The sequence below is a fragment of the Phalacrocorax aristotelis genome, chromosome 15, assembly GCF_949628215.1.
Source record: "Phalacrocorax aristotelis chromosome 15, bGulAri2.1, whole genome shotgun sequence".
Taxonomy (NCBI): Eukaryota; Metazoa; Chordata; class Aves; order Suliformes; family Phalacrocoracidae; genus Phalacrocorax; species Phalacrocorax aristotelis.
Genome location: NC_134290.1, coordinates 4517662 through 4530873, shown reverse-complemented (window position 1 = coordinate 4530873; position 13212 = coordinate 4517662). Strand labels below are relative to the sequence as shown.

General features: G+C 45.3%; 1 protein-coding gene across 2 annotated transcripts in view; it reads left to right on the top strand.

Annotated features, from left to right (window-relative positions):
• Positions 1-12765, top strand: part of ASCC2 (activating signal cointegrator 1 complex subunit 2) — a 29123-nt gene extending 16358 nt beyond the window's left edge. For both annotated transcript variants that reach the window (XM_075109869.1, XM_075109868.1), the window contains exons 12-19: positions 661-735; positions 993-1179; positions 1770-1984; positions 3619-3738; positions 7264-7488; positions 9226-9340; positions 9905-9981; positions 10502-12765. In XM_075109869.1, the coding sequence (XP_074965970.1) occupies positions 661-735; positions 993-1179; positions 1770-1984; positions 3619-3738; positions 7264-7488; positions 9226-9340; positions 9905-9981; positions 10502-10670 (1183 nt within the window). In that variant the 3' untranslated portion in view covers positions 10671-12765. The remainder of the gene's footprint in view (positions 1-660; positions 736-992; positions 1180-1769; positions 1985-3618; positions 3739-7263; positions 7489-9225; positions 9341-9904; positions 9982-10501) is intronic.
• Positions 12766-13212: the final 447 nt, after the last annotated feature.

The window sequence follows — 13212 nt, the reverse complement described above, 5'->3', positions numbered from 1 at the left end:
GAATTGCCTGAGACATTATTATGAGGCATTATGATGCATTTGGGAGTTAGAAATCACTCTAACTAGTTGGGAGAACTGCTGTGAGAGAATTTCAGACCGCAGTACAGACTTTATTGCGAAGGTGAGAAGGATGTTGCATGACGCTGGAGAATGTTAGCCTTCACTCTCTTTAATCCAGGCTTGCAAAGTGGAGGATAGCAATTTAGCCATCCTTGACAAGTTAGGCTATTATTACTAAACTGTGCTTTTCAACTGGGGTGACCAGAGCAGAAAGATGTTAAGTGCTAATACTGAAGACCTGAAGCAAATAAGTGGCAAAACTGGGAATTTGATCTTCTCCTCCTGACGATGCTGTCATTCTGATCATGTTCAAGTCATAAACCGTATTCGCTCTGTAATGCGGCACTGGGTTACAGGTCGCAGCATCATGAGTGTTGCAGCTGGCTCTGATAGCTTGGGGGGAAGTGTTGCTGCAGTATAATGGGGGCAAAATCAGACGTGGCAACCCGTGCTGGAATTCAGTATTGGGTGATAGGTTGTACATGTTCCTGCCTGAGCAGTGAGGAAGTCAAAAGTGGTGTAGCTGGGATGGTAGTGTGACAGGTCTGCTTGTAATTTATTCTTGAGTTTGACTGATTAAACTTGCTTCTGCAACTCCAGATTTCTCCGTGACTATGATGAGCTGTTTCCTGTGGAGGATGATGTCAGTCTGCTTCAGCAAGCATCTTCCACACTGTATCCTTTGCTGTCACCTTGGGGTTTTGCAGAGCTGGGTGCTCTTAGATACCTTCATGCCAGTGGCATTTCCAGTGTTGCTGCTTCTGGTTAAGCTGCATGACTGGCAGTGAGTGATGGAAAGTTTTTCCTTAAAAAAAGAAAGGGGGGAATGTTAATGTAGGCACAGGCTTGTAAGTCACTGAAAATGGCATAGTTGCTTCAAGGTGAGGTGTGAATATGTGCATCTAGAAACATCCTTAATGCTGTTCTCGTAGAGATGAGACCAGGACAGCCTATATCCTGAAAGCAGTGGAAGGTGCGTGGGAAGGGGTTGACAGGAAAAAAGCACAAGTCGTTAAAGACCCAACACCACCAGCAGCTTCTAATGGAGCATCAGCAGTAGTGGAGAGCACCACTGAGGACATGGAAGAGCTCGGGGCTGCGTATGCATCAGGGGATGAGGTGAGGAGAGGTGTATGGATAGGGCTGGGTTCTGCCCTTTCTGTCCTTACTTCATTTGTCCGTGAAGAGAGGATTGGTTTGCACAGTTTGGGAGATTACATGAGATTTTGTCTCATTTCTTACTTTTGCTAGATTTCAGTGTACCCCCGTGTGCCTGGTGAAATGAGAAGCAAAGCTACACCTGAATCCCAGCTTTATCTTTTGAGCAAATTGCTTCTAACTCCTGTTGGCTTGGGTTTCCTGTTGCTGAGGTTTATTTAAATACTGTGCTTCAGTGGTGTAGTTCATGTGCATATTTTTTTAAATACACAGTTCCTATGTTACTTGAAGAAGAGCTTATCTGGAGTATCCTTGCTGACTCAGGGACAGACAAAAGTAGTTGTGTGCCCAAGTCTGTGTCAGAGACCTTGTGTAATATAAACAACCTAGCTGATTTCTCTTCTTTTGACTTCAGTCTTCGACAACTTTGTGTTTAAATTCTGATAACCCAGGCTGCTCCCTTCCCTTTCTTAACGTGCATACCTGCCATCCCTCAGCTGCTGTCTCTTCCCTGTAATGCCACCGTTTCTGTTTCTGTTTGGTGTATGTAGTGTGCCGGTGCAGCTGCTGCGCCCGTTGTCAAGGTGTCAGGGGTGGAGCTGGACTCTCTCATCTCTCAAGTGAAAGACCTGCTGCCAGACCTTGGTGAGGGCTTCATCCTGGCCTGCCTGGAAGAGTACAGTTACAACGCAGAGCAAGTGATCAACAACATTCTAGAAGATAAACTGGTGCCATACTTGGATAAGCTGGACCGAACAATGCAAAGGTGTGGGGCAACTTCTGGCACAGCTTTGCCTTTTAGATTTTTGTTTGTGGGTTATCATTCTTACTGAAGTTCAGACACTTGTAGAGCTCTAAGTAGTTGCATGTGCATTTTCTTGGGGTAGACAGCTGCAGGGAGAGCTTCTCATTGCCATCTGCCACTAGCTTTCTGCCCTCGTTGTGTCCCTGCAGAGGAGTAGAACATTCACTGTTCAGCATTTCAGTAGAGTGGTTGATGGGTTGTGTTTTGTGATGGGGGACAAAAAAAATACTTGTACATTAAACACTCAAATAAGAACCATTAAAATTCCATCACGGGGACATGGGCTTAGCCTGGACTGGGCAGCAGAACATGTCGCCTTCAAAAGTTATTTTGCTGCAGAAGACAGGGTCATAGGTGTCAAAATCCCAGCTGTCCTGTGGGAAGGGGCATTTTCAAAGGAACTAATTCAGCTGAAAATCAACCTGCAGTGTCAAATACAGTATTTGAAAGGCTGCTGTTTTGTCACTGAAGATAAACCAGAGAGAGATTGGAAACGGCAATTTAGATCCATTTTTATCTACCCTTTGACAAACTTGCCAGGCTTTTGCTTGCTTCTCTGGGATGTAGGGTTTATAGCTGGCAGTGGAATGGAGTTGTTTTAGTCTGTCTGCAGCTGCTTGCATGTGTTTGTGCTGCAACAGCAGTTTCTGACTGAGTGTCAGAATGCGAATGTGCTTTTCGTTCACATTTCATGGAGGAACGGGCAGACTGTCCCATTGTTGCATTAAAAAAGGAAAGCATCTTTATCAGAAAAATGATGTAAAAAAAAATCTTGGTTTTGCAACAATCTTCATGCTCTCACAGTCAGATCTGCTGTCTTTGGCACGAATTATATGGCTTTGGAAGGGTTGTTTTTTTCTGCAAAGCCAGCAGTACCAGAAGATAGGGCTGGATTTTTTTTTTTTCCTGCCTTTTGCATCTTGAAGCAAAACTGCCAGTTCAATAGCAAATGTAGAATTTTGATCACTGCTGATTTTAGAATTGAGCACAGCAGTGTCTTCAGATGCCCAGCTGAGTTAACAGCACCAACAAAATGAATGTAAAAATAATGGTCTTTTGACTTTTAAGTTGAACAAACGTAAACCTGGAACCCTGAGAAAGAATTAAGAAGGAACCATAGGGAGATAAATATCCTGAAATCAACAGTGGCAAATTATTGGAATTTTTTCCAGCATGTAATTCATCATACTTAGTGTTTGGTTTTACTGAGTCACTGTTTTGAGACCAGGCAGTCTGTTGAATATTCCTTGTACCTGTACAGTTTTACTTATTCTTAAATGAACAGAAAATTTTCTTTTTGTATTTCTGTAAGTTGCTTTAGTTTCCCAACAAAGATAAGCTTTTGAAAACTGTGCCTTTTATCTTAGACCAATGCCGTGTAGTGGTCGTGCACATACTATGGTGCAGCTGTGAAATGAAGGAGTAGCAACCTGTGACACAGTCAGCCCACACCACAGAGAGGATCTTGGCATGCTGTGGATGACCTTGAGACTGACAAATAACAAACCAAGGTCTTAGGAAGGAGAGGACTTGGTCTTCCTCAGTTCACCTTTGGTTTTATACTCTTTTTTTTTTTTTAATTTTTCTTTTAACAGACAGCTGAAGCCAGACCCTACTCCTCTAGTCACTTCTCGCTATAATGTTTTCCAGAATGATGAGTTTGATGTTTTCAGTAGGGATTCAGTGGACCTTTCTCGGATACAAAAAGGCAAGCGGTGAGTATCATGCACCCTTAACTAACCCTGTCTGTCAAGAGGAATAAATATCTGTGAACCTGCGAATTTACTTCCCGAACAAACCTCCTGCAAGAATTTGTTGGCAGGGGGTAAGGCTTATCAAAAACCTTCCCCACCTGTTTCTTCTGTTTCTCTGGGAAGGTAAAATGAAATATTATTAGGGGGATGGTGTCAGTGTTCTTCCTAATTGGCTTTTCTCTGTATGCTGCTAGAGATTGCTCTGCCAAGCTCATTTGTAATGTTGGGCTCTTGCTTCTTGGTCTTGTTAAAGTTGTACTGAACAACAAACCTTGAAAAGCAACCATCTCTACGAGCTTGGGATTGTGACTCAGAACTGAGAATAATGGTTTGGTGTAGATCCAAGTGAAGCTTCAATATCCATCTACTTCAAAAATCTGATAACCCTTAGTGACCTAGACTACTTTTGTTGTTCCTGCTGCTGTAAGCTTCCTGCAGAAGGGCAGTTCCTTTCCTTTCTGCCTAGTTTGGTGTGTTGTGCACGGCCATGCTCCCTGCAAATTTACATTAGGGCATTATCCTGCTGGCTCTCGTGGATGTCAACTGTATCTCTACAATAGGGATGACTTGTTTTAGTTTCTTTTAATACACTTTCTCTAACCAGCTAAGTCTGATCTTTATGTTGGTATGTATTTATGTGGAGCATAAATAGAAGTCTGGGTGGAGATTGAGCCGCATGACCCTGGGAGCTCCTGGTTCAGGTTTGGTTGCAAAGCTGCATGAAACTCTTGGGAGAAAACCACTTTTGTCCTAAAGCCCAGTCAAACAGTTCAGCAGCAGTGCTATAATGCTTGTATTGGCTCAGCTATGCAAGAAAGTAATTTTTTTTCCCTCTCGGCAAGACAGTGACTTTTGAAGGGTCCATAGCTAGGAATTCACAGGCACCACCTCTCTCCTTTTTCCTCATCATGTTGCCTTGCTCAGAGCGCAGGCAGGCACCTTCTCAGCAGCAGCCTTGTGTGCAGGCACGCTCAGTTATCTCCCACCTCCCGAATGTTTTGCATGTATGGGTGGCTGCTGCAGTGGCTGGACAGGGCCAGAGAGCACTGTCTGAGGTCAGCACAGCACACCCAGTCTGTGGAATAACCCTGCTGGGAGCTCCCTCTGCAGAGCACTTACAGAGCTTTGAAAGTTTTAAGTCATCCCTGAGCTGGGTTGTGCGACCCTGCTCCCAAGGCGTTGCTCTCCGGCTGCTCCCAGGGAGGCTGTGCCTTCTCTCAAACAGTAACAACATTCCTTGAGAAAGCTGTCATCTCTTCTGCTGTACTGTTACGTGACCTCTTGGGATTATCCTCTTACTGCTGCTGTTCCTGGTGTCTCTTGGCCTCCCTCAGGCAATGTCTTCATTTCGAAACAGTTCTTACACAGAGAACATTCTCTCTGCAGGACTCCAGACATGTTAGTTATGTTTTGAGTGGTTTTTGAAACCTGGATGTAACTATCTGGGATCAGCAATGTACACCCTATGCCCAAAGTTGATCACATCTAACTAAATCAAAGGATAAGCTAAGGTACCTTGCTCTCTAGGATTTAACATTCAGAACTCCATATGTATGAAGAGTGTGTCCTTTCAGCACTGGAAGTGCAACTTCCTCAGTAGTTCTTGATCTACAAGCAAGAAATCTTATGCTTCACCCAGGGATCTGGGTAACAGAGTTCTCATAGCCTAGTTTGAGATCTGCTTTGAATTCAAATTGTATCACCATATATTTTTAATTTTTTCTGGGTTTTTTTGTCTCCTTAAAATCTTTTGCTCACCAAATTCTGCTGGTGTTTAGAGTGGTGTTGCTGGCTAAGCATGATGTTGCAGTAGTGCTTCAGGAGCCAGGTCAGGTTGGGTCCCACTGCACTAGCTGCTGTGTGGGTAAGGGTAAGCAGTTTGGGGAAGGGCCTGGTAAGCTGAAGGAGAAAGACACTCCAGGATGAGGAGAGAGACAAGCATGAGGAGATGAACATACTAGCACGATTCTTTGCTGATCCTGAAAAGTCATGTAACCTGTCTTTGCCTGTCCAGCCATAATTGCTAGCTGAATCTATCTCTTGAAGTCAGAACACGTCCTGAACACTGTGGGACTGGAGGAGTTATCCCACTGTTTTTCCTGGAATTGGTGTCTGAAACATTTCATTGCAGCTCTTCTGTAGTCATCAGACCAGCTCAACAGGAAACAATTATCAAATACTTAGTTCAGCCTCATGCTGAACACCAGCAGAAGATGCTATCCCAGCCTGGGTATGTGTGAACTAACCACAAGCTTCGTAGGGCATTTTGCAGCTGAATGCAGGCATGTAACTGAGTGAGTCATGGAAGAGAGGGGAACCACATCTATCTGTCACGTTACTTTGTTTTGAGATTCTTAATGAAAATCAGGCTGCTTAGATCACTTCCCCACTGCTTGCTAGTGTGTCACATAAGCCTATCCATTCTTGGGTCACTGACAGCCTGCCTTGGATGGGTTCTTTCTCTGATAATATCCAGATGCCAAATAGACCACTGATGCATGTTCCTCCTAGACTTTGAGGGCTGCAGATTGTCCCGTGAATACTTGTCAGTGGAATCCCTTACTGCTTTGCTGTAAGCATGTACTTGGCTAGTCTGAAAAATCGGGCTTCAAAGAGTTTCTGCTTGTGCAGCTTGAGACGCAGCATCTCAGTGGCTGCTTTTTAATACCTCTGTCAAAATTCTGTTTCTTGGTCTTTCATTCTTTAAAATTACTATAGTTTACTTGCCTCCTAAGTTTTTAAAAAAATTGTACATGCAGTGCTTTGAGATAGACTAGTGATTCTGATTCAACCTAGTTTGTTCTTTTCATTGTTAGTTGTGCTTATTCTAATCCTTACTTGCTGCATTGGTAATTTTTTGGCTCTCCCCATCCACATTCGTATTTTGCATCTTATATTTGTAAGCTGAGGTTCTTGGCTATAGGAACATACGTGTCTGTGCAGCAGTTACTCCAATGCAGCCCTGGTGGGTGATTTGCAGCTGTGCGTGCTACCGCAGTGAGACGATACTGCAGCATGGTGTTAGAGGGCACTCTGGACCTGGCAGAGCCGTCTCGTAGACTGGAGTCTTAGCCCTAACAGTTTGCCATTCAAGATTCATGGGATTTCTTGTGTTGTTTGGATCTTGGCCAAATTTCAGCTTGAGTATAATTGCATGTGGCCTCCTGTAAAAGCTTCCTTTCTGTCTCAGATGACAGTGGTGGTCTCCAATTCCTGTTCTTATCTGCTGCGTAATCTTGCTGGGCTTCTGTTTAAAAATGACTTTGTTCTAAGCCCGGAGTGGCTGTTTTTAGTAGCCAGACAAACAGCCCTGTTATAAATGAGAGGGGAAATAGGTGGGCTTAAGTAGTGCTTGTGGAGTTTGAGATGAGTCTCTGTTACTTCAGCTCCCACTTACTAACAGAAAAAAAAAAATCACTTTTAGAGAAGATCTTCACATACTGCCTTTCTGTGTCTGCCTCCCCATTTCCATGCTGTGGAATGCAGGAGGGAGAAGGACACGACCAGGAGTTTGCTGAATGACAAACGCCTGATTGCTGAGCAGAAGGAGCGCTACAGGCAGTACAGTGTGATTGTGGAGGAGATCCCTGTGCCTCAAGGAGAAGCTCAGCTCTACAAGGAGGACTATGAGGATGAATATGATGACACCTACGATGGAAACCAAGTGGGGGCAAATGATGCTGACTCGGATGATGAGCTGATTAGTCGGAGGTAGGTGCTGTGGCTTCAGTGAATGGGAAGTTGATGGGAATCGCCACCTAGAGTTGTCTGGCTCTCACAAATCTGCTCCACACTGGGTTTTGGCTCTGTTTCTCAATAAGAACATCCATGCTTCAAACCACCCCTTTTGAAGGAGGGAGATTTGGCTTCCTCTTCTCCTGTTGGTAGGGAGTGTTGCCATGGCATGCACCCAGGGTGTTCTCAGTCTTCCGCTTTCTGTGTCTGCAGGACTCAGCCATCGCCTCAACTAACCAACAAATCCAAGAGGGGAATTTGCCATTGTGTTGAAACTCACACCCAGCGGTGCTTCTGCTTATAGAAAACTGGCCTGCAGCAGGGGAATATGGGCTATCTTGAATAATCGGGATTGAGTGTAGCTGGGTAATGTAACATGGCTGGTTAGCAAAGGAAAACTTCAAAATTTGGAAAACTGTACAACCGGACTTCTCCTTGCCAATCCCCTCTGACATCTCAGAGTGATGGCCCCTGGAACTCAGTCCTTGATGGACTGCACAGCACTCTCCACAATGACTGACAGCTGGAGACAATTAGCTTTTAGGAAGCAAAGGGTTAGTTCGGGATGGGGGCTGTATAACATTTATTTTAGAAATAAGAGCTAGATATAGAAAACACATGTTTTAAAAGCTGGTTTAACATTTCTGAAGGTTGCCTTTTAAATTCTGAAGTATTATGAAGAACTCACTATTTCTAACCTCAAACCAAAATGCATCTTTGGGGTTCTTTTGTTCCTTTTGCCTTTTTTTTCCCTCCCCCTCCTTAAGTGTGATGAGGCTTCAATTTCAATCCTTTTTGTGGTTTGCCTGTTACAGTGTGGCACTCGGGTCTTTTCCCCTACTTCAGGTGCTCAGTGCTCACTGCTCCTGGAGGGGCAGTAGGAACCATTAGTGAATGTTACTGCTGAAAACTAGGTCTCTAGGTTTGAAGTAACAAAGGCTTTTCTGGTTTTACATTTATTGCTTCGACAGTGGAACGGTGGATCTGAATTCAAATAGAGTTTAAGTGCACACACACACCCACCCCCATATATCAAAGATGAGCTGTTGGCATGTAGTAAATTCTGCCTCCACTCCCCCAGGCGCTTTGCTGCTCTGTGTGTTCAGGGTGATTCATAAAGCTTGATGGATTTTTTCCAAGTATTTCCTCCTGTATGAAAATGGGGCACAGCAATGAAACTGGGGCTCCGTGGATAACCGGTGACCTGTCGTCGAGGTTCTGGACCGTAGCATTTTCTGAGTATTAATGTTTCTGTCTTAGTCTGAGCTTGAGGTTTGAGGATTTGTCTTGGTACAGGAGGTGCTCCCTGACTGGCGAGCTAAAGCCTAGCTAGGTATACTCCTTACCAGTACCTTGTGGCTGTGCCTGGATCCCCTCCTCCCAGAGGAAGCAGTTGTTTCCTTGGAGAAATTCCTTGTGAGGTTTCAGGTTTTTCCTGACCTCCTTTTTTCAACTATTATTATTTTCAGTAACAACTTCATAGTGAACATTCCTCACTAAAGGACATGTGTTCGTTAATTGCCCACAGTAAACGTGTCATTAGCTACTGGGTCTCTTTTTTTTTTTTTCCTGAAGAAAAAAAAAGAAAGTCCATGAGATTTGTAGCTTCTCATTTTTGGAAGACATGATGCAAACCAAAAAGGATGTGCTGTTCAGTGAAACATTTGTGGCTGTACTGTCTTCATTGCTGACTGTTTCTGTCTCAATTCTCAGGCCATTCACAATTCCTCAGGTCTTGAGACCTAAAGGACAAGAGGAAGGAGAGGAGGAAGAGGAAGAGGATGGAGAGGAGGAGGAGGAGGAAGCGGCTGAGAAGGAAAGAACAAAGGTGACATTTAGTTTGTCGTTGGATGTGCATTAAGATTTACCATATGTCTTACCTGCTTCACGTGCAGAGTGATGTGGAGCAGATTCCCTCTTTGAGAGTGAGTCTTTTAACAGTAGCACGGAGACTGAGCTGCTTTTCAGAGTGGCTGCTTCTGCAGTCTGCTTGACTGTGAAACGTCCCGAGTACAGCTATCCACTGCTTCCTAGGCTAACTGTACTGGAGCAATGACACTTACCCCATGGAAAGGGCTTAATCTCCTTTATTCCCTAGACGGACAATGCCAGCAGAACACTATGAGAGTCGCTAATGCTCTGTTGTCATGGATGTACTGGAAATAATGATGTTGATGGTGTTGCTGGCAGAGGTAGGATGTGGGAAGGCGTCTCAGTCAGGTTTTCTGCCAGGTTTTGTGTTTAGAGTCACTGACACCAATCCTGCTGGCTCAGCCAGAAGAGGTAATGAACAATGAATTGACTCTGTTCCATGGTCCAGCGGAATCAGCTCCTGCTCTAGCCTTTTGCATGATGCTGATGAGTCTAATGACCTCTTTCCTTCCTATGGTAGGACCATTTTGTGCAGGACCCAGCTGTACTGCGGGAGAGAGCTGAAGCCAGGCGACTGGCTTACCTTGCAAGGAAAGGGTAAGTAAGCATCTCCCTCCGCAGGGTGAAACCGTGGCTCTGCAGTTAGCAGATGTTTTGCTGCTGACTGGAATTGCTGAGGGTATACCTGTTCATTAACATTCCTGTATGTCAAGGTCACTACTGTGGTGGTGTTAACTTCCTCATCCAACTTCTACTTCACTACTTGTTCTATCCCATCAAACGGGTAGGCATGTCCCTTTACCATAAGCAGCAGAGCCCTGTGCAAGACAAGATCTTGGAGAGTACAGCTTCCCAGAGCTTGAACAGCTCCCACAGGGACTTCAGGACAGTTTAATAGCTGGCTTTAGCTGACAGACTCAATGCGTAGAAGGACGCAGCCATTGTGTGGCTAATGCTGATGCTCTGCTATTGCAGAAGCCCTGCGGAGGTGGGGTGAGCTGTGGCTCGAGGCCTGCTGGCTGAACTCCTCACACCCAGTTGTTTCTTGGGATCAGTATATTATGTCCCCCAAGTGTGCAGTGTGCTTGTTGTGATGTCCTTTTTCTGTGTACTCCAGGCACAAGCACGACAGCTCTGCTGTCGTTGGGAATGTGAAGGGCCATGGGCAGAACCGCGAAACAGTGCAGGAACGAAGGAAGAAGGAAGCAAACAAAAGCACAAGAGCTAACCATAATCGACGAGTCATGGCTGACAGAAAGCGGAATAAAGGCATGATTCCTTCCTGAATGACTCTTAGTGCAGGTGTTGCATCATCCCCAGTCCTCTGCTTAGGAGGAGGCAGTTGTGCTCTGTTCCCTCAGCACTCCCTTTGCTCAGGGGACTGGATGTTGTGGTTCAATACCTTGTACTTCAGCTCATGCGGAATTGCACGCCCTGTGGGAGGGTTGCCCGTTCATGGAAAGGAACTGCCCTCCAGACAGATCCTAACTGCTCTTCACTTTATAGAGAGACATGTGTATGACGGTGGGCTGCACCGCGATGCATCAGACAGGCTGCACCAGCCTTTCATTTCCTTTTGTACTATTTATAATTCTGAGAATTTTATTTTCATACTGGCTCCATGCGCCCTCTCTGCAACTCAAGTGGGCTTCCAGGCCATGCAGCGGGCAGCTCTGAGAGCGAGGCTTCCCTGGAACAGCCCTCAGCTTTCTGCTCCACTGAAATGCCTTATCCTGAAGTACAACTTGAAGGTTGATAAGAAAACGCTCAGGCTATTCCCATTGCTGACAGACACACAGGAGTTCAGGTGAATAAGACCTCATCATAAATTTATGTCCCTTGAGTGAGGCGTGTGAAAACAGAACGTGCAAATAAATGATTTAATTCTGTTAGTTGGTGTTTTAGGCTCTTGCGAACCGTATTGATCTTTAACTTGGAGGAATGTAAACAAGCCTTTTAATGTGCTGTGTCTGCAGGCAGTGAAATTCAGCTGCTCTTTTGTGTTGGTTTAGTGTAAGAAGATCCAGCCACCGCCACGGATACTAAAGACACTTGAACATCAGGATCAAGGCATCCTAAACTACATGACAGTAGCATCGAAATCAGAGTTGAAGGCAGCAGGGTCAAAGTCCCCTGGGGAGCTGCCTCCACAATAACCACTTGTCACACTCTGTGAAGCAGAATTGCCCTGATCATCATGTTTGCTGTTGGGAAGGCTGGGAGTAAACAGTTTGTAGTTGCTGAAAGGACTTTCCCTACTCAGGGAGACACACTTATTACTGAGTTTACTTTGTAACCTGTTTGTAAGGTGCTCAAATGCCATGGCATTAGCAGCTATGCTGTGCCTAGGTCAGCCTGGAGTATCCGCCAGCAGCTGGTGATAAAACTGTTCCAGTCGCTGTTGTCATGGAGCACTAGCACGTTTTTGGAGTGCTGTCCCCATCACAGAGGCAAACTTCCAGGTACACAAGCAGGCTTTGCTTGGTTAATCTGCTTTTGAGTACCCTCTCCCACCACCCCCCTCTGTTTTTTCTAGTATTGTATAAAGTCAAGCATGCAAAGGTGCCTGTGGTTGTCATCTGTGTGCTGAGAAAATCAGCAGTGGGTTTTGTAGCGTTAGAGCTACTGTTTGAGGGTAAACCTAGTGCTGCCTTCCCACTTCGGAACGCTGCAGAAGGAGCACTTTGGAAATAAGCTCTGTAGGCACGTACATTGCTGCCTAGTTTTACGCAGAGGGCGGGGACTACAGGACTGTACGATTAGTGCTGCTGCCAAACACTGTTGTGAGAAAGTGCAGAAATGGCCGTCACCGTTACGCAAATAAGGTGAAGTCCTGAGTGCTTGGAGGACATGATTTTTCTTTGTGTATCAGTACTGCCCAAACCCCCTGATGACAAGGCATTGGAAAAAGGGAATTTTATATACCAACTTCCCCCAATCCACTGTTGAGGGAAATCACCTGCCAGGATAAACTAACTCTCTGCTCTTCTCTAGCTACTCTTCTCTGGACTAATAGCTTCATTTACTCTCTGCCAGTCCACCACAATGCTGCCTCTCCCTTCCTAATACTGTATTCATCTTCAGTTCTTGCTTCTAAGAAGCTGCAAATCTCTATCACCCGCTCAGCATAGCGTGAAGCTATCAGCTCTGCAGCCAGAGCAGGTAGTAAAGCAGGCGCTTATACTGTACAAGATTATCCCAAGAAAGCTTAAATGGTTCCTCTTAAGCATCTCTATAAAAGCACAGCTGGGACTGTGAAAGCTGTGGTTGGTTTTTGCTCAGAAAACACAAGCACAATCGTTTTTAAGTCCTGTGTTCTTTGACGTTTTACTCCTGACACCTATTTACAAATCCAATAAAGCTTCTTTCATTAGTACTGGCTCTAATTTGCTCTGCCTCATCCATTGCTATAATTCCTCCTTATTAGTGAAAATACAGGAGGAGGGAGAGATGCAGCTTCTGGGCTGGCACTGTGGGAAAGTAAGAGCAGGAGTCACTCAGCTGGATCTTCCTACAGCCACCTGAGAGCACAGAGCAATTAACTGCATCATTACCCCAAACAGCACCTGAACAGGCCTTCCTGGTGAATGGAGATGCATGTGAAGTGGCCACTGAGAAGAACAGGGGTGGCCTCTTCAGTGAAGTTGCTGAGAAAGAGATTCCTCCTTCCCCTCTGATGGTCAGCTGCTGGAGCAGAGGCTGGAGCTGCCCACCCAGCTCCCTGCAGAGCCAAGTGCTTCCTCTCCCTTCTCAGCAGCTCCCCTTTGATCAGAGAGGATGGAGGCAGGCTTGTAGCACACCACACAAGCCTGACAAGACAGTTCTGCC